Source organism: Eubalaena glacialis, chromosome 13, assembly GCF_028564815.1.
Source record: "Eubalaena glacialis isolate mEubGla1 chromosome 13, mEubGla1.1.hap2.+ XY, whole genome shotgun sequence".
NCBI lineage: Eukaryota > Metazoa > Chordata > Mammalia > Artiodactyla > Balaenidae > Eubalaena > Eubalaena glacialis.
Genome location: NC_083728.1, coordinates 49,313,481 through 49,332,913, shown reverse-complemented (window position 1 = coordinate 49,332,913; position 19,433 = coordinate 49,313,481). Strand labels below are relative to the sequence as shown.

Here is a 19,433-nt window from a genome sequence, read left to right as displayed (position 1 = left end):
GGACCCGAACCTCAGCTGCAGCTCTGAGCACGCTGCCTGCCCGCGCGGGGGGCGTTTTCTCCTTTGCCTGGCGTTTTGGTGGCCTGCTTGGTCTGTTTCCCTCTCTCTCACCTGGTTTCTCGCAGGTCCAGGTCATGGTTTGTTTTCCTTTTCAGGCTTTGGTGGTGATATCTGAGTATGGGTGAGCCCCAGCTTGTCCCTCTGAAACATTCAGCAGGAGGTTGGGACATGGGCCTCCATTTCAAGCTGCGGCTTACCACCCCGGAGAGGTGGATTTAATGAGTATGGGGTGCAGCTGGGCATCAGCGGCTCTAAAGCCCCTGGAGAGTCCTGGGGCGGGAGGCGTTGCCTGGGAGGTGATTCACTACATGTGCTCCAGGGACCGGATGCCCCCGGTAAGGTCAGCCTGCTCTTCTGTTGATGCCCTGATGTTTTGCAGGTGGAACTTTCTGGAGCCCTGCCTCCTCTCTCCCAGTATAAAAACGTGGGTGTTGTTGAGGTAATGACTGGGCCTCTTTTCTGGGCTGACTTTGTTTCACTTACCATGCCAGCTGAAGCCGGGTCTCCTTGGTCTGGCCTCCCTGCCACTCACCCCACCCCCAAGCTGGCTTTGCGTTTACAGCCTGTTTGCTCTCACCCACGGCGGGTGATCGTGGGCTGTTGAAGGGCAGGAACTGTGATCATATATCTCTGCATCCCCAGAGAGCCTCGTAAAGGGGAGACGTGTGTGTTTGTCCATTGACCTAGTCCTGCCTCTGGCCGCTGTTGGTCCTGTTAATTTAATATATGAATGAGCATTGCACGCTTGCCAAGGGGGGCAGGGAGGGAGCTGCTGGCCACGGTGCGGGAAGGACAGCGTGTGTCACGTCTTCAGGTCAGACAGTCAGTGTGGATTAAGTCAGAATAACTAGACATAATTCACAGGTATTTAAAAATAAGTGAAAGAATTTTGGTGTTTCCGATATTCTTGTCTTTTTAATGAACTGTGGCCTCTGGATTGTGTTGATGAAGATAAGCATTTTATAAACAAAATTTACGAAGATCAGCTATATGGTGGTTCCTCATTTTTGTGAGATCTGGCTAGAAAATTTGGCAAAATATATTTTCTGGATTTCCTCCATTTCCACCTATTTTGGGAAGGGATTGCAAAGGTTTTGTTAAAATGAATCGTCCCACCAGAATGTAAGTTCCCAGAGGGCAGGAGAGGCACAGTGAACGTTTGTTGAATAAATGGATGGATCTTGGATTTGTGGTAGAAGTGAAAGAGCACATTGGTGGTCTGCTGGTGCCTGGCCTTGTGGGGCCTGCTTTCCTCTGTCACATCTTCCAGCAAAAAATTATATAAGAGGGAAGCTCAGTACTTTTACAGGTGAGGAGGAAACAAAGGCTCAGCAAAGTTACGTGAAGTGCGGAAGTCACAGAGCTACTAAGAACCAGGATTTGCACCCAGCTCCCCGAAGCCTAATGCTCCCCCCACGGTGATTAACCCACTCTGCTGGGCAACGCCAGATGCGGGGCTTGGTGGAAATGCTACTCGAGACCAAGATTGCATCTTATTCCACTCTGACTCCAAGTGAAGTTTTCTAGAGAAAAAGTCCTGCAATTTAGTATTTCATAGCACACCTTTCTATCTGGTATACTTAGCTGGCGATGTTGTAAAAGGAATCAGTCTTCTCTTTACAGGCCAGCTATTGTATTTTTTTTTTGTTTTTCAAAAGCTGCCACTGAGAACGTTTTTCTAAAATAGAGATAAATCTGGAAGGAGCATCGTAGTGATGGTGTGGGTAAAGAGCAGAGAGAGCTTTGTATTTCATGGGGCTGCAGCACTAAACTAGGATGTCTTTGGGCATTCAATAGTTGATTTAATGTCTGAACACAGGAAAACAAAAGAAGTATTAATAGATGTTCTTATGTTCTCAATATTCTATTACACCACCTCTTTTAAATTTCCACTTTTTGTTTATGAATGTGTTGCTTGTGTGTTTGGAGAAGCACATTGAAGAAGTTTGGCCACATGCACATCCTTGTTTTTCTTCTTTCCTGTGACTCAAAAGAGACAGAAGATCCCTGTGCCTTGATCTTGGAGTCAGAGTCACAGCTGTGGGTCTGCGGGGAGAGTGAGCTTCGTGTCTGCCTTTGGAGTTAACATCTGCCAAGTGAACCGGTATTTGTGGGGCAAAACTCATCTGCATTTAAAAATTGAAAACGTGTAGTAAACTTGGAAGCATTTCCTTCACTTTAGTGCTTGAGTTTAAGAAAACTGTCTTGTTTTCAGTTCATGTGTTTCATTCTTTCATTTGCTTACTCATTCATTCGTTCATTCATTCATCTAAGTGCTTGCTGTACATAAAGACAGTCTACATACTGTGGGATGTATCAAAAGCAGGGCATTATCTCTGCCTTCAGGAAGCATCTAGACCGGTGGGGAAGACACAATGTAGTGGCCCAGCAGCAAACGGGTAGAAAGTGGAAACTGCTGTGGCGAGTGATGGGCTATCGTACCTCAGGTGTGGTGTGTTGTGGGCTGTCACACAGCAGATGTGGTGAGTGATGGGCCATCACACAGAAGATATTGGCTGGGGCTTGTTCTGGGAAGGCCTCCTGGAGCAGGAGACATCTATAAGTGTTTTGAAACACATAACGGTGTTTCTCCATGCTTTGGTGATGTAGACTTCAGAAGAGAGGCCCCAGCTGGACCCAGCAGAAGGCACAGCCCTGCTCTGGATTTTTGTTCTGGAACTGGGGATTCAGAGGAAGGGACGAGACCACTGAGCAAAGAGCGTCTCAGAAGGAGCCGAAAGGCAGTTAGGCTTCCACACTCTTTAGAATCCCAGCTTCTCAGAGTTGAGGAGGGCATCACCGGGCAACGAGGGTAGCAGCTCCCAAACCGGCGTGGTCATCAGTGTCTCCTAGGCGGTTAAATACAGATGCCCGGTGCCCATCCTGGAGATTCTCTTTTGGGAGGTCTGGGTTGGGCGCTTCAGATTATTCTGTTGCTCGGCAGGGCTTGGGAACCCAGATCTGGCCGTGTTGTCTTTTGGATGCGTCTCTGCTCTCATCCCTGGTCCAGCATCTCCCATGTGGCCTGTATTAGCCTCCTCACTGGTCTCCTTGCCCTACTCTCCCCCCTCCAGAGTCTGAGCAGCAGCTGGAGGGATCATTTAAAAATATAGAAGCATTTTGCCACCCCCGTGCACACAGCCTCCCGTGTCTGTGGCTTCCTGTCGCATCTCAGTACCTGCGAGGCCTGGCATCATTTGGCCCCTGCCCCCTTTCTGACCGCGTCTTGCTTCCCCGCTCTCTCTCCTGCAGGCCTGCTGGCCTTCTTGCTCTTCCCCCAGGCCTCTGGCTGGCTCCTGCCCCGGGGCCTCTGCACCTGCTGTGCCCTTCTCAGATCTTTGCCTGGCTCCAGTCGGCCCTTGGCTCACACGACACTCCTTGGAGAGAGGTCTTCTCCGACTGCTTGCCTCCCCCTGCCTCTGCCCCCGGTCCTAGCCCATGACACCCTTTCATTTCTTCTCAGCACCTACCAGTATCTAAAATGGTATTGTATTTATTTTTTTCTAACCCCCTCACTAAAATGAAGACTCCAGACAATACTCTGTGTTGTTTACTACTTTATCCCTGTGCAGAGAGAGTGCTGTTTGGCGTTTGAAGGTCTCACTAATATTCGTGGACTGAAGGAATACATAAATCTCCCCCTCCGGCGTCCTGGATAGGGATCAGTCGGCCTCGGGCTAAACCTCCTCGGTGATGATTCTGCACATCTCAGGGCAGCTCAGTTTGTATTGAGACACTTCTGATTGTTGGGCTGTCCTTGCTTCAGCGGAAAACTGAAAGCAGGTATCTGCCTTCTTTCTGGCCTGGTAGCCCCAGCTCCTCGCTCTCTGCTGGGGAGTTGGGGCGGTTGAAGCTGCTGCTCGTCAGCACCCTCTGCAGCATCGATTTAAGGGGACTTGGGGTGGTGGACCCCGTGCTTGATGCCCAGAGCATCCTTTGCTGAAGGGCTTCTTGCCCGGCCTCTGGAGTGCTGTCTGCGCGGCCTTCAGCGTCAGCCCCTCAGGGGCCCTAGCCCCTTTCCCAGGCAGCCTGTGGTCCTGGGTCCCTGGCTGCACAATGCGGGGGTGTGAAGGGGCCACCGTAGCTCCAGAACAGTCTGTGGGGTCAGCCAGGGCTGCCCCTGGATCTGGTCACAGCTTGCTGCTCCCTCTGCCCTGTCCTCATGCCCTCTCCTCCTTTCCCAGGGCCTGACCCTAAGGGCACACCCTAATGAACACCCTGCATGCCAGGCTGCCCCGATCGTCTGTTCCTCCGGGATCCCAGCCCGGAACAGTTGCCTGTTTGCCTAATTTTTTAGGTTTATTACACCCTCTGGAGGCCAGGGAAGATCATAAAAGGCACAGCCTGATGGCTCCGTCCCGCAGTGGCAGGGGTCAGTGGAGGCTTTCACTTGGCCCGAGATGCTCCCGGCATCTGGGGCTGTGACGGCACTGCTGCCCTTGGCTGGGCTGTGGAGCAGCCCCCCGGGGAGCGGAGGAGGGCTGCGCAGACTCCTGGCCGGGATGTAGGTCATGGTGCTGCTGACCTCCAGCTGACCACTGTGTGGCGAGGTGTGTTCCGAGATGCAGTCAGGGTGATGGCCTGAAAAAGCCACTCCTGGATTTCTTTCAGGAGAAAAACCCTTGGGTTTTTCTCAGAAGTCGAGCTGATGCTTTTGTGATTTTTACGGACAGCAGCTAGGTCAGCAAGATCTTTGAGTGTTTAGGACCGGCCAGAAAGGCTAAGGAGTAGCCCGGGGAGAGAGGGTTGCAGGAGAGTGGCCCGCCCTGAGTTTGATTTCACACTTTGACAGGGGCGAGGCTGCACGTCTTTATGGAGCATCCGCTACTGCACTGGGGGCTGAGGCTGCTCACTCTCTGGGCTTGGGGGAAGGAGGCGAGTACATGTGCATCTAAGTGGGAGAGCCCGCTGGGTGCACCCGGGGCACAGTGGTGGCAAGTTAGCAAGCCGAAGTAAAGTCTGAGTAGGTCTCAGGCAATATTTGGGATACAGTTATACTAAAACATTACTCGTTGATCTGAGATTCACATTTAATTGGGTTCCCTGTATTTTGTCTGGAGCCCTAATAAGGGAAAAAGAGAAGTGCCGTTGGATGGGGTGGAGGGACTGAGCAGCTCCCTGAGCATTTGGAGAGCCGGACTGCTACCCGAAGAGGGGGATCTAGTCTGGGGTTGAATGTTGACACCCCTGAGCCTGGTGGACATGCAGAGGGTGGGGAGGGGCAGAGGCAAATCTAGGCAGTGAATGGCGACGGCGGGGGAGCTGTGGCCAAGGTGAGCTGTCCTCTGTGTGACCGGACGGTCAGGAGGGGAGGGGCGGCGAGCCAGCCCGGGAAGGACCCGGACGCACCCCAGGGCGCCAAGGAGCCACCCAAAGCTTAAAGTCAGGGGCTTTTGGCCTTCTAATTAACTAACTTATTTTAATCAAAGTAATATCAAATCATGCTGAAATAGTTTCCACAGGGAAGTGTTTAAGTTCATTTTCTCATCCCCTGGGGTCCTGCTCCTACGTACTCTCCAGAGGTGACCAGCTTTCACTGTGAACAGCTTCCCACTTATCATTTCGGAAATGTCCAGGGATGTTCTGTGCATCTAGAAGCAGAAATGTGCATTTCTCTCCGCTTTATTTATCTACTTATTGGACTGCAAACTGGACGTCGTCTGCATGCTTGGTTCTTTCCCCCACTTAACAGTGTTCCTTGGACTTCTTTCTGTAGTAGTACCCATGGAGGTCATGCATTCTTTTTATTTTTATTTAATTATATTAATTAATTTGTACTTCTTTTTTATTTCTAAATTGAAGTATAGTTGATGTACAATAATATATAAGTTACAGGTGTACAATATAGTGATTCACAATTAAAAAGAATTTATTTTGGAGTACAGTTGATTTACAATGTTGTGTTAGTTTCAGGTGTACAGCAAAGCGAATCAGTTATACATATACATATATCCACTCTTTTTTAGATTCTTTTCCCATATAGGTTATTGCAGAGTATTTAGAAGAGTTCCCTGTGCTATACAGTAGGTCCTTATTAGTTATCTATTTTTTTATATAGTAGTGTGTATATGTGAATCCCAATCTCCCAGTTTATCCCCACCTTTCCCCCTTGGTAACCATAAGTTTGTTTCCTACATCTGTGACTCTATTTCTGTTTTGTAAATAAGTTCATTTGTACCATTTTTTTAGATTCCACATATAAGTGATATCATAATACAGTGATTCACAGTTTGTGAAGGTTCTGTTCATGCATTCTTTTTAAAAATAGAGTTTAAAATTTTTGCTCTTGGGTGTTCTGCCACCAAAATGAAGGCAGTTAAATATTGGTTCATAGTATGTAACTTTTCAGGTGAATTTGGGGATGCTGATTCGCTTTGGAACTCAGAGTGAATAAGCCACTCTTATTATAATCTTCTAGGCTAGTGGCCCAGTTTGGGGATCTCAGTGTCACCCATTCCAGCTGTTTTATTATGGGGTGGCCAAACACCATCAGCTGCATGAGTGGAATCGATCTGAATTGCTGAATAATTTAAAAACATATTCAAAATGTTTGAATTAACATAGGGTTATTTTTTTCTAATAAGCTTTCTCCTATTCTCATATCTACAAGCTGACATAATTCATCTCTTTCTCTGATTGGATATTTTACATCTTTTCCTTTCTCCTTCCCTCCTCCCCCCTCAGTATTGATCTATAACTCAGCATACTTACTCCAGCGGGTTCATTTGTAGCATCTTATGATCTAGTTTCCAGACCTTTCAAATAAATTACTTATTTATATGAGCGAACCATAATTGACTTTTCGCTTGAGAAACCCAATTCACCAAAGTGGCCAGGCAGAGGCATAGTTCATTTTGCTCTATTATCAAGTCAGTGTTCAAATAATATTTTAGGATGATTTATTTTCCTCAGTATGAGATAAATGTCAAGATTTATTTCCCATGTTTCGTAAATGTCAGAGGAAATTGACCTGGGACTGGGGGACCTCTCAGTGCCTGGTGTTGCACAGTTTTCAGCTGAAAGACTGGAAGACAAAGCACCGAGCGAGCGCTGGTTGTGAGCATTGCCTTTGTGCCCGGAGGGCTCAGGTTGTGGGGTGAAGAGGAAGTGGGATGCTCTAGACCAGTTGGACACCAGCAGGGGTGGAGCCCGTGGGGGTGGGATGAGCTGGGTAGTCGTTCCTGAAGGTTTACAGGGTGGGTGAGTCAGACTGGACCTGGGACAAGCCTCGCCCGAGGGCCTGGGTGGGAAAGCCAGAAGCAAGGGCGGTGAGGGGTCAGCGGGGCATGTGGCCCTAAGGAGGGTACGCGCCTGGCGAAGAGCAGCTGGTGGGGAGAGCATCCATTCAACGCTTTAGTCCGTTGGTCCATCACATTCAACAGCCGTTTTGTGAGCACCTCCAAGGCGAGGCACCGTGCCCGGGCCTGCGGGTGTAAACCCAGTAAGCCTAGTCCTTACTCCTGAGAAGTTCACGGTCTGTTGGGTGAACTAGGGGCTGGTCAGCTGACTAGGGGGTGGGGCAGAGGCTCAACGAAGGCTCAGGAAGGCCAGGCTGAGCATTGGCTGGGAGGAGGGTGGCATGGATAGTGTGGAATGGTTAGGTCGGGTCGGTCAGAAGGCATTTGGGTACTGCTGGGAGTCGGGCTTCACCCTGTGGCCTGTGGAAGTCGCTGTAAAGCCGGGGAGTCACACGGTGCCATGTGTATTTGGAAAGAATCCCTCTGACAGCAAAGTGGAGGGTGGATGAGAGGGGACAAGGCTGGAGGCAAAGAGACTCCAGAGGGGTGGTGGTGGCCGACCTGGGACAGTGGGAGAGGTGGCCAAGGTCGGTAGCCCGGCGGTAGATTGGATGGGACTGGGTAACTGACCATTGGGTGGGGAGGGGGGGACAGGAGGTAAGGCTGCCAGAGGGAGTGTCACGTGGACCCTCAAGTCACCTGTGATAGTTAGAGGCCCTGGAGGTGCAGAGAAGGCCACAAGCAGAAGCTGGTCTCCAGTGGACGCGGGGCCCGAGTGGGACAGGTCGGCAGGGTGTGGAAGGAAAGGGAGCCTGGGGCCTCCTTTGTCCTTTCTTCCATCTCTGAAATACTTGGAAGCTTGACGGCCTCCTGGAATCTACCAGGGATGAATGCACCAAAGGGTTCCTTTCAATATTTAATAACTCCAGCCATCATAACCGCTTTATGGAGATTACATTGGCTTTTCCGTAAGTATTTTCAGTAACTAGAGTGAGATTTGCTGTCTATGGCTAAATCTCTAGCTAGCTTCTTTGTATTTATAACACTATACTTAGAGATTATTTTCAGAGTAAAGGTCCGTCTTTTTCTTATAGTTTTCGTGTTTATGCATAAGAAGGAAGCAGTCTAGGAAATTGTTATTCGTGAACTTCCCTTTCCAGAACAGATGGCTTCCGTGTGAATCTTGATGGCCTGTGATTGTCACTTAGAATGATTTCAAGCTGTTGGCAGCAGCCCCGCACTGATGTTGGGAAACCATCTGGGTACAGGAAGGGCTGGAAGCTTGGCCGGGTGCTCAGGATGAGGGAGCCTGGGTGTCACGACACTCAGATGACTCCCTAGGTCTGATGATGTTAGGCACGTATTGCTCTTGGTCAGAAGCCACCATACAACTCAGAGCAAAGAGTCGAGACAGTGTCAGCTGACTGGGGTTATATCCAGTTCTGTCATGTGATTTCACAAATAAGACTTAAAGGTCAAAGCACAAAGTGCGTTTCCCAGCGTAGGAACTAGATCACACGTGGGTACGAATTAGATCACACGTGGGTACGAACTAGATCACACGTGGTGGAGTTTGTTTCGTGAGAGTGACTGTAAGACCGGTGATGACTCCGTCATGTTCAGATAGTGTCCGAGCCGTGCTTCCCAGCATCAGTTGGTTGTCGGGGTCCTTCTGGGCTCCTGTCATAAGCGGGTTCCATTCGGTGGGTCCGCAGGGGGCCCGTGATCCCTCGAGCTCCAGGGGCTGCTGGTGCCTGGGCTGCACTTTGAATAACAGGTCTGAGCTGGGGTGCCCGTCTTTTGGCGCACAGAGCTCTTTGAGAAGCTGAGGGAACTGTGGTCCCTCAGAAAAGTGAGGCTGCCCCTCCCCCTCCCCACCACCACACCCCAGCCTCTGCCATTTCAAGGTCGTGGACCCGTTGAAACCCACCGAGCATTTCCAATTGTTTTTTTTGTTTGTTTTTTAATTTTATTGGAGCATCTTCAGTTTTGATTTCGGAAGTGGCTGATAAAAAAGATGCTAATGGTACATAATGGCCTTTCAGTCAGTATCCTCCCTGGTATTTTTATAGAGTGGATGTTAATTTAAAACTAGGCAAGTACTATCTTGGTTACCTACAGGTTGGAATAAATGATCCTGGGGAGGGCCCTTTAAACTTTGCTGCTCCCAAGGTGTAAGGCTCCGAGCCTGGAATTCCTTACCCTCTGGCTTCCCACGAGAGGGGTGGGTGCAGGGTGGGCATGGTATGACCTGCATTCCTTCGTGTTTTGTAAGTAAGAACTGGCAGGCGGTGTGCGCACCCGTCGTGGTCACGTCTAGTCCTCTGAGATCCCCGGATGGTTTTGTGCTCCCAGCAGGTATTTGTTGATAATACTAGTGGTTCTAAAGTGAAAGATCTAGACACAGTAGGTTGATGAGTGACTGAGAAATGACTCCGGTGGCAATGGGAGGGACCGGGATGTGGCATCTGTGGCATTAACAAAACGAATCTGCGTGGCTCTCTAGCTGGGCGGAGCGCACTTTGGAAGTTGAGTGCGGTGGAGCGAGGTGATTGAGTGCTCAAGTGTTGTTTTCCAGCGTCGTGAACACGGGGTGTCCCTGAGGCAGTTCTCACTTTTGGGTCCACAGTGGAGCCGCCCAAGACCTGGAGGGTGAAGTGGAGGCTCCACGCACGCAGGAGGGATTTCATTTATTTGTCTCTAAGCCAGTGTTCTGTTCGCCCAGCCCTGTACTTCCTCAAACTGGCTTGGAAAAGTTAACCCAGGCCATGGGGATCCACTGTAGTGCTTGAATGGTGTTTACTGCATCATACTATTTGGGCTTCATTGTTCTGGCTGGTGTTTGTTCTGTCTCTGTTCATCCTGAGGTGGCCAGAGTGCTACCCTTTCCTGCCTCTACTCCCCCAGCCCCCCACCCCAGATTATTTTCAAATAAATCCCAGGCATCATTTCATTTGTAAATATTTCAGTATGTCTCTAAAAGGTTAAGGCTTTTTTAAACTCATCATGATACTCTTATCACACCTAAAATAATAATTCCTTAGTATCATCACATATCTAGTCAGTGTTAACATTTCCCTACATGTCTTATTATTTCTAAAAATGTTTTTCTATGTGAACTGAGATCCAGTCGATTGATATATCTCTAAAGTCTTTTTTAATCTATAGGTTCTGCTTCCACCTTTCTATTCCCTGCAGTTTATTGTTGTTGTTATTGAACAAGCTGGTTAGGGAAATGATATGTCTGGGCCTCTTTTCTTCCCTGAGACACAATAATATCGAAAGTCAGCCACTTAATAATCCTACAGTGACCTCTAAGTGTTCAAGTGAAAGGAGGAGTCGCACGTCTCTCACTTTAAATCAAAAGCTAGAAATGATTAAGCTTAGTGGGGAAGGCATGTCAAAAGCCGAGATAGGCTGAAAGCTAGGCCTCTTGTGCCAAGCAGTTAGCCAAGTTGTGAAGGCAAAGGACAAGTTCTTGAAGGAAATTGAAAGTGCTGCTCCAGTGAACACATGAGTAAGAAAGCATAACAGCTTTATTGCTCACGTGGGGAAAGTTTGAGTGGTCTGGATAGAAGATCAAACCAGCCACAACATTCCCTTACACCACAGCCTGATCCAGGGCAAGGCCCTAACTTTCTTCAATTCTTTGAAGGCTGAGAGAGGTGAGGAAGTTGCAGAAGAAAAGTTTGAAGCCAGCAGAGGTTGGATCATGAGGTTTAAGGAAGGAAGCCATCTCTGTGACATCAAAGTGCAAAGTGAAGCAAAGTGCTGATGTAGAAGCTGCAGCACGTTATCCAGATCTAGTTAGGACCTAGTTAAGATCATTTACGAAGGTGGCTACACTAAACAACAGATAATCAATGTTGACGCAACAGCCTTCTATTGGAAGAAGATGCCACCTAGGACTGCCATTAGGGGCTAATGCAGTTGGTGACTTTAATTTAAAGCCAATACTCATTTACCATTCCAAAAATCTTAGGACCCTTAAGAATTATGCTCAATCTACTCTGCCTGTGCTCTATAAGTGGAACAACAAAACCTGGATGACAGCACATCTCTTTACAACATAGTTTACTAAATATTTTAAGCCCACTGTTGAGACTGTTTCAAAAAAAAAAAAAGATTCCTTTCAAAATGTTACTGCTCATTGACAATGCACCTGGTCACCCAAGAGCTCTGTTGGAAATGGACAAGATAAATGTTTTCATGCCTGCTAACAGTGTCCATTCTGCATCCCATGGATCAAGGAGTAATTTTGACTTTCAAGTCTTATTCTTTAAGAAATATATTTCATAAGGCTACAGTTGCTATAGCTAGTGATTCCTCTGATGGATCTGGGCAACATAAATTGAAAACCTGCTGGAAAGGATTCAACATTCTAGATGCCATTAAGAACATTCATGATTCATGGGAAGAAGTCAAAATACCAACATTAGCAAGTGTTTGGAAGAAGTTGATTCCAACCCTCATGGATGACTTTGAGGAGTTCAAGACTTCAGTGAAGGAAGTAACTGCAGATGTGGTGGAAATAGCAAGAGAACTAGAAGTGGAGACTGAAGATGTGACTGAATTGCTGCAACCTCATGAAAAAACTTTAAAGGATGAGGAGTTGCTTCTTATGGATGAGCAAAGAACGTGGTTCCTTGAGTGGAATCTTCTCCTGGTGAGGATGCTATGAAGATTGTTGAAATGACAACAAATGATTTAGAATATTACATAAACTTGGTTCATAAAGCAGGGTTTGAGAGGATTGACTCCAATTTGAGTCTGTGGTTTAAATACTATCAAATAGCATTGCATGCTACAGAGAAATTGTTCAGGAAAGGAAGAGTCAATTGGCAAGGTAAACTTCACCGTTGTCTTATATTAAGAAATTGCCATAGCCACTCGAGTCAGCAGCCGTCAACATTGAGGCAAGACCCTCCACCAGCAGAAAGATTACCGCTTGCTGAAGGCTCAGATGATGGTTAGCAGTTTTTAGCAATAAAGTATTTTTAAGTTAAGGTATGTACCTTGTTTTTTTAGACGTAATGCTATTGAACATTTTAAACATAACTTTGATATGCTCTGAGAAACAACAGAATTCGTGTGACTCATTGTGTTGTGATATTCGCTTTATTGCCGTGGTCTGGACCGAACCTGCCGTGTCTCCAAGGTCCGCCTGTATGTTTGGATTGAGGCTTTCTCCATGAGCCCTGGCTTACCTTAGTGGAAAATGGTATTTAGATACTATAATTTGGCCATAAGATTCTAGGCCTTTTCAGAGGACAAAACTAGGGAGTACTTTTTTTTTCAATTTCAGATAAAGTTCATGTTAGCATTTCGCACTTAGATTCAGGACTACAGAGGTTTTACCTAGCCTCATCAATCTGTTAAAGAAAAATTCAGCTGAGTGAATTTGAAGATCTAATTGGCTTTATTCAGTGATTCACGAATTTGACAGCATGCCACCTAGCAAGTTGAAAGGCCCTGCCAGGAGCTGTACAAAATGGAAGGCTTTTACGGGCAGAAGGAGGGTGTGATAAGGAAGTTAAAAAAGTGGATCATTTCAGGCAAAGTCAGCTTCCCTTGGGGACAGCAGGGGGGTCTTACCAGGCAGGTTACCGTATTAGTGTAGACCAGGAAATTCCAGACTGATTGGTTCAAGATTTACTCCTGGGAGAGGCTGAAACTACATTAAGTAAGGTATTAAATCTTGGTGGGGCTTAGCATAAGTGACTGCATTTTGGTCCTATAGTTTCTTTTTAACAAATCTAATGTTTGTATCTCCTTTCACCCAAAATCCTTGGTCCTCAGCGGCAGCAACATAATTACTTATGTATTATCCCACAATACACCAACAGAAATCCCAAGATAACTACACTTATCACCAAAAATATGATTCCTGAACCCACAATATCTTTGCTCTGTAGTTCTTTTTCTCCTTAGGCTAGATTCCCCCTGCCTAAGGAATTAGCATACGAGGTCTTTTCTCACCATGCGGCACACAGGTTCATTTGCTTCAACTTAACTTTTGTGGTTTAGGTTATTTAATAAAAATAATTTTGTTTTATTTTTGTGTAAATTATTTTTATCATTCTAAAGATGATCTATATAGATCAAGGTGTTTTTCTAGAAATCTAGCTTCTCTACCTGTCTCTTCCACTTCATCTTCTTTCTCCATAGATAACCTTTCGAAAAATAAATACGCTATCCTTTTTATCTTTAAATACAAGTGGTAGCATCCCGTGTATACTTTTCTCCACCTCACATTCCCCACTTAACGAACCCTGGCCTCCGTCCACAGCGGTACATAGAGACCTTCCTCGTTGCTTTGCCAGGGACATCCCACTCCATTGTGTGGGTGTAGTCTCGTTTCTTTCAGAGAACTGTACTTTTTAGGATTTCTCTTAACTTCCTGTTCTGGTGTCTTCTAGGAATTACATTTTCTGGATGGGTATAGAAAGAAGGTGGGGGGAGGGGGCAGTGCCCTGGCTGCTTCTAGAAGCAGCACCTGGTTGTGAGCACTACTCCTGTTTCTTCTTAGTTCTCATCCTGGATGGAGGGATATGGTGACTTTCTTCTGTACCAGGTGGGTGGGGCTTCTCTTTTCCCGAGTCACACAGTGTCCCTGGTTTCTGTCATTTCACATAGACTCCTTTTGGCTCACAGGTAGAAGTTCTTCCAGGGTTCGCCAACACAGTATTTTCAGTCTTAAGTTTTTGATGGTGGCATCTGTTTTGTGCGTCCTCATGTTTATGATCGTAAGGTTTCGGGACGGGGGGTGGTATCAGAGATTGTGATTCACGTGCCATTTAAAAACAAACCGCCATATGTAAAAAGTAAATACAACAAAAATTGTAAAAACAGTCTTTTCTCTCCTAACCAACACTGAATTATTTGTGTTGCAGGGAAAAGGACTTGGAAGCCAAATTCATTATTCAAATGGAGAAAAGCAAAACAACAATCACAAACTTAAAGGCAAGTAGCGGCCTGGGCTGGCTCCAGTTCTGTGAGTTGTGTGTTTGTTTCTGCGTTGAACGGCTTGTGGGTAAATACAACACATCTGCTGTTTCCACAGACCTCCTTTCTCTGTTCAGTTCACCACGTCAGCTTGCACTTGGCTTGGGCTTGGTCACAAAGCAAAAGGGTTGATGCTCTGTCTCCTGTCCCGTCCCTGGTTTCACTGACCTGGGAGCCAGGCCTGAGCCACAGCTCTGGGAGGTGAGCTCATGCGTTTAGCCCTGACGCAGGCATTTCTATCCTCTATCCTATGGTGGGTCCTTAGCCTGGCAATTGGGTCATTGTGAATTATTAAATAAGCTTTGGCCCTAGATTTGTTTTCATTTTTAATGAAAATAATTTTGTAAACTTTGCAAGAGAAGCTGGTATTATTATTCAAAACCCAGGGGATGAAAAATTTAAAAAACTGAAATTTTTTTCTGGAAAAAAGAAAATTGAAAAAAAATCCCAGAATTTTCTAAGATGGCGAGTTCTTTTTGTACTTAAAGTATCCTGTTTTTTTTTCTTTGGTTAGTGAATTTGTTAAGGACCCTGAATGCTTTTCACTTAGGGAAAAAATAAGTGTGTAAAATCAATAATAAAGAAATCATGTGCCTTATGAACCCAACCCCATCCTCGGATAGTTGTCATTAGCTCACAGGTTTGGGTTTCAGAGGCCTGGTGCCCCACGGCCAAGTGCAGATCAGTCTCTGGTTGGATTTCTGTTAATTCGTGGCTCAAGGGACTGGACACTTTGAAATCCAGTTTCAAAGTCGTGCAACTTGATCCCCAGTGATAGAAGCTGGGGAATGTGCCCATCTTCGCATGGGCCGTGCTCTGGGCATTTCGAGAGGCCTCCTCTGAGGCTCTGGTGCCCCTTGGCCTGAGGCATTCTCCAGTGGAATGTCTTTCTTTCTCTGCTGCCCGCAGTTCTCCTACCTTCTGGCTCTGCTTGGCCCGCACCTGGCTTTCCCTCCTTTGACCTCCCACATCTTCTCACGTCACTTGTCCTTTCTCTGCTGTTAGTTACCTCTACTTTGCTCTGCTTCCTGTACCTTTGTGTGCTCACAGCGCTGCGGTCAAAGTCTAATCATTCAAACATCGTATTTACCGGAACGGAGGGGAGAGACCCATGGCCTTGGATGAATCTCCTTCCTTTGTGTGTTATGGAATCTGTTTTCCTTGATTACTCTGTTGCTTTTTGAGTTTTACAAACATTGCCTTGTCTGATATAACCAGAATAGATGCCTGGATTTTTAAACATTTTAATAATAAGAATCTTAAACAATTTTCTTTTTTATAGTATGTATACTATAGTATCTGAATTATGTTGGAAAATAGGATGCCCATTACATTTATTCAGCATATGTCCAGGGAGCTGTGTGAGGCCTTGGTGGCATATGAAGATTTTTAAACATGGTTTTTGCTTCAAATTTGGTATATAGCAAGGTAGACAAGATGTATGCAAACATATGCAATAGACTCATAATATGATGTGTCCTGGGAGAGTCGTCTCTCAGAGATGGGAGAATTACTTCTGGATGCAGTGCCCAAGGGGAGCTTTGTGGAAGAGGAGGCATCTGACCTGGAGTTTTCAGTGGGGCCACAGGATCACACAACTGCTGTCACATTGTCATCTCTGTGAACAGCACCCCGTGAAGTTGTGCAGACTCCAGCACTAAAAAGCATTGAAGTCAGGAAAACATAGTGTCTGGCTGGAGTGTCAGGTTCATATAAGGTAATCATGATAAAAAGTCCAGAAAAGTAGCCTTGGGTCATATCGTAGAGAGCCTGAATTGCAGGGAGGAGTTTAGGTTTGCTTGCTTGTCCATTCATTCATTCATTCATTCAGGAGGTGAGGAATTAAATGAATTTGAGTCAGGGTATAAATAATGGAAAATGGTGATCGTTTGTGTATTTTTTATGAAGTTTTTTTCTTGAATTGGGTAGATTACTTGTTTGCTGACAGTGTTCTTCACGTTATTATTATTTTCCTCTTACATTGTTGTTATTATTGTCATAATCATCTCTTTCTAGATACCAGAAGGAGGGACTGGGGACTCAGGAAGAGAACGGACCAAGACCTTCACCTATGACTTTTCTTTTTATTCTGCTGATACAAAAAGTCCAGATTATGTTTCACAAGAGATGGTATGGTATTTTCAAAATCTCTGTTTTGGTTTATTTTCATACTGAGAAAAACATGCCTACCCTAAAACTCTTTAAAACATCTTGCTAATTTTTTTCTGAATATGATTTACGTAAAATTAGCCTTTGCTAACTTAGCTTTTTGCTTATTATATAGCACCATTTATCTTAAGCCTGAGATGAATTCCATCCCCAAAAGGTTGATTTTTTTTTTTTTTTCCACTTCTGAGCATGATGATCATAATTTTTGTTTCAAAACTTGGCAGTGACTACTGTTTTAAAGGAGCTTTGCAAGTAAAGCATTTTTGGGGGGACGTTTACAGGCATACTTCATTTTACTGTGCTCGATGTTAATGCTTTTTTGCAAATTGAAGGTTGAGGCAATCCTGTGTCGAGTCTGTTGGCGCCATTTTTCCAACAGCATTTGTTCACTTCGTGTTTCTGTGTCACATTTTGGTAATTCTCGCAATATTTCAAACTCTTTCACTATTATTATATTTGATCAGTGATCTATCATGTTACTACTGCAAAAAGATTACGACTTGTTGAAGGCTCAGGTGATGGTTAGCATTTTTTAGCAAGAAAGTATTTTTTAATTAAGGTATGTACGTTATTTTTTAGAGAAAATGCTACTACACACTTAGTAGACTACAGTATCGTATAAACATAACTTTTATTTGCACAGGGAACCGAAACATTTGTGTGCCTCGCTTTATTGCTGTGGTCTGAACTGAATCCACAGGAACTCTGATGTCTGCCTGTGTGTACTGCTAAGCCTGGCACATAACTCAGTTGGCCTTGAGTCCTGCTGCGATGCAGAGCTTTAGGAGGTACACTTCACACCCAAGTCACATTTCCCCTGCTTGGATGGATCACTGTAGGTTCTAGAAAGAAAGATTCTAGAAAGCAAGATCGTTTTGTTCAGAATCTTTCTACAACCTAGAATGAAGCTGGAATTTGTCCAGGAAACCTGTGCTGTAGGCTTTTGTGATCTGAAATGTAGACATGACATGGGCAGATAAGAACAGACCTGAAGATCCTCCCAGGGGACTGTTGCTTGATGGTGTGTCATGTGACCAGAAGGACTAGTGTATTTCCCCGGGTGGGGCAGGCAGGGTGTTGGAGCAGAGTGGGGTTCTGGTGAAACACGGTGTGGGGTAAGGGGGAGAGCATGCCCGCATGGCGGGGCTTCTCCCTGGCTTGTTAACAGCTTCTTAAAAGGCATGGCTTCAGGTCTCCAGGAGTTAAAATGAACGTGAATTCCTGTCCTGCCCGCCCAGGCTTGTGACCCACGTGATGGCATCTTGAAGTGGTATCATGGTGTAGTTTCTTGTAACTTGGTGTGTCCACGTACTAGAATCTCAGCGTCGCCTGGGAAAGTGTTAGAAATGCAGAATTTCAGGAACTACTCCAGACCTACTGAATCAAACTGCATTTTTTAGCAAGATCCCCAGGTGAGTTGCACGATCCTTAGCATTTGAGAAATGTAGCTGGTTTAGGAATGGTTTGTGGAGGAGGCTGGCTTTCTGAGGTGATGTAAGTGTTGGGAGTTCAGATTGGCTGCGAACGTGGAGAAGTTGTTCCCAGGAGAGGCCTGGAGTGATAGTATGTGCCAGATGTTGATTCAGTATTGGGGAAACATAGAAAGGACAACAGCAGTAGGAATGGGGGCCGTGAGGAGAGATGGGGTGCTGGGCATGAGAGAGGGGCCAGGGGAGGAAAGGTGAACTAATGCTGCTGGAGTTTGCAGGGGAATCAGAAATACTGCTTGGTGCTCGGGGGTGCTGCCTCGTTTAATCCTCACAAGAACCAAATGAGGTCGACTTTAGCTCCATTTTTCTTTGTCAAAGAGACTCAGCTTAAATAACTTGCTCAAGTCTGTAGGTCTAATCGACTGAATAGTAGCAGAGTTGAGATCCTGGGGCTGATGTATACGGCGGTGGAGATACCCCTGGAAGGTCTTAAGGGTTTAAGGATTGGTGTGTTCTCAGTGACAGGTGGACAGGGCAGCCCTGTTGAATGAATAAATGAATGAGTGAGTGAGCGAAGATGGCTTTGGTCCTGAGGTAAGTGGATTAGTCAGTGTTGCTAGCTAGGAGTCTGGTGAGGAACAGACTGTTGCAGTTAGTGGAATCCAGATTTTGGCTTTCAGGTAGGAATGCAAATGTAGTGGCTGGTACGAGGGTGTTTAAGGGAAAAGCTGCTTCATTACATGGTCCTCAGGACATCTTCATTAGAGGATGAATGAAGGGCCATGAAGGTTTCCCTCCTAAGTTACCCAGCGAGTGGCTGGATTTCCCCCCTGTTTAACTTGGATTTGAGGCCTTTTGGGGACAGGGGCTGTGCCGAGGGAAAGCCCAGGGACGGGAGTGGTGGCGCGGACAGCAGGGCCTGGCTCCCTGGAGATGCTCAGCAGGTGTTTGCCGACTGAGAGGCCTCGTCTACGGGTGGGTAGTTCACTTATGGAACAGGTCAAATATCCTGGGTTCAGTGAGAGTCAAGGTCAGGGAAGCAGTAACACATTTAGCTCTTTTGGGAGTTAAAAATACCTGCCCAGAGTTGAAAAATAGTTTGAGAATGAAAAGAGTTTTCAGCTGAGGAGGAGACTTTCCCGCTTCAGGTGTCTGTGCTTCAGAGGCTTTGGGTTCCTTGACTCTGGAACAGTCTCAGGTTATTTATATCGTACATTCAGTTCAAAACTGAAAAAGCCTTTGAGATATGTTAGTATAACACTGCTTTCTAGTAGAACCACATGTTAATAAAACCAGCAGAGATCCAGGAAAACTCCTAGTGGTTTGTTTTTTTTTTTCCTCTTTTCCAGTTTAATTGAGAAATAATTGACATACATCTCTGTGTAAGTTTAAGGTGTACAGCATGATGGTTCGCTTTACGTATCTTGTGAAACAATTATCGCAGTAGGTTTAATTAATAACCATCCTCTCATATAGATACAGTAAAAAGAAAAGAAAAAAAAATTTCTCCTTGTGATGAGAACTCTTAGGA

At 45.9% G+C, this 19,433-nt stretch overlaps 1 protein-coding gene across 5 annotated transcripts in view; it reads left to right on the top strand.

The window, feature by feature from the left end:
- Positions 1-19,433, top strand: part of KIF16B (kinesin family member 16B) — a 291,470-nt gene that overhangs the window by 19,929 nt on the left and 252,108 nt on the right. For all 5 annotated transcript variants that reach the window (XM_061208593.1, XM_061208591.1, XM_061208590.1 and 2 more), the window contains exons 2-3: positions 14,192-14,261; positions 16,320-16,433. In XM_061208593.1, the coding sequence (XP_061064576.1) occupies positions 14,192-14,261; positions 16,320-16,433 (184 nt within the window). The remainder of the gene's footprint in view (positions 1-14,191; positions 14,262-16,319; positions 16,434-19,433) is intronic.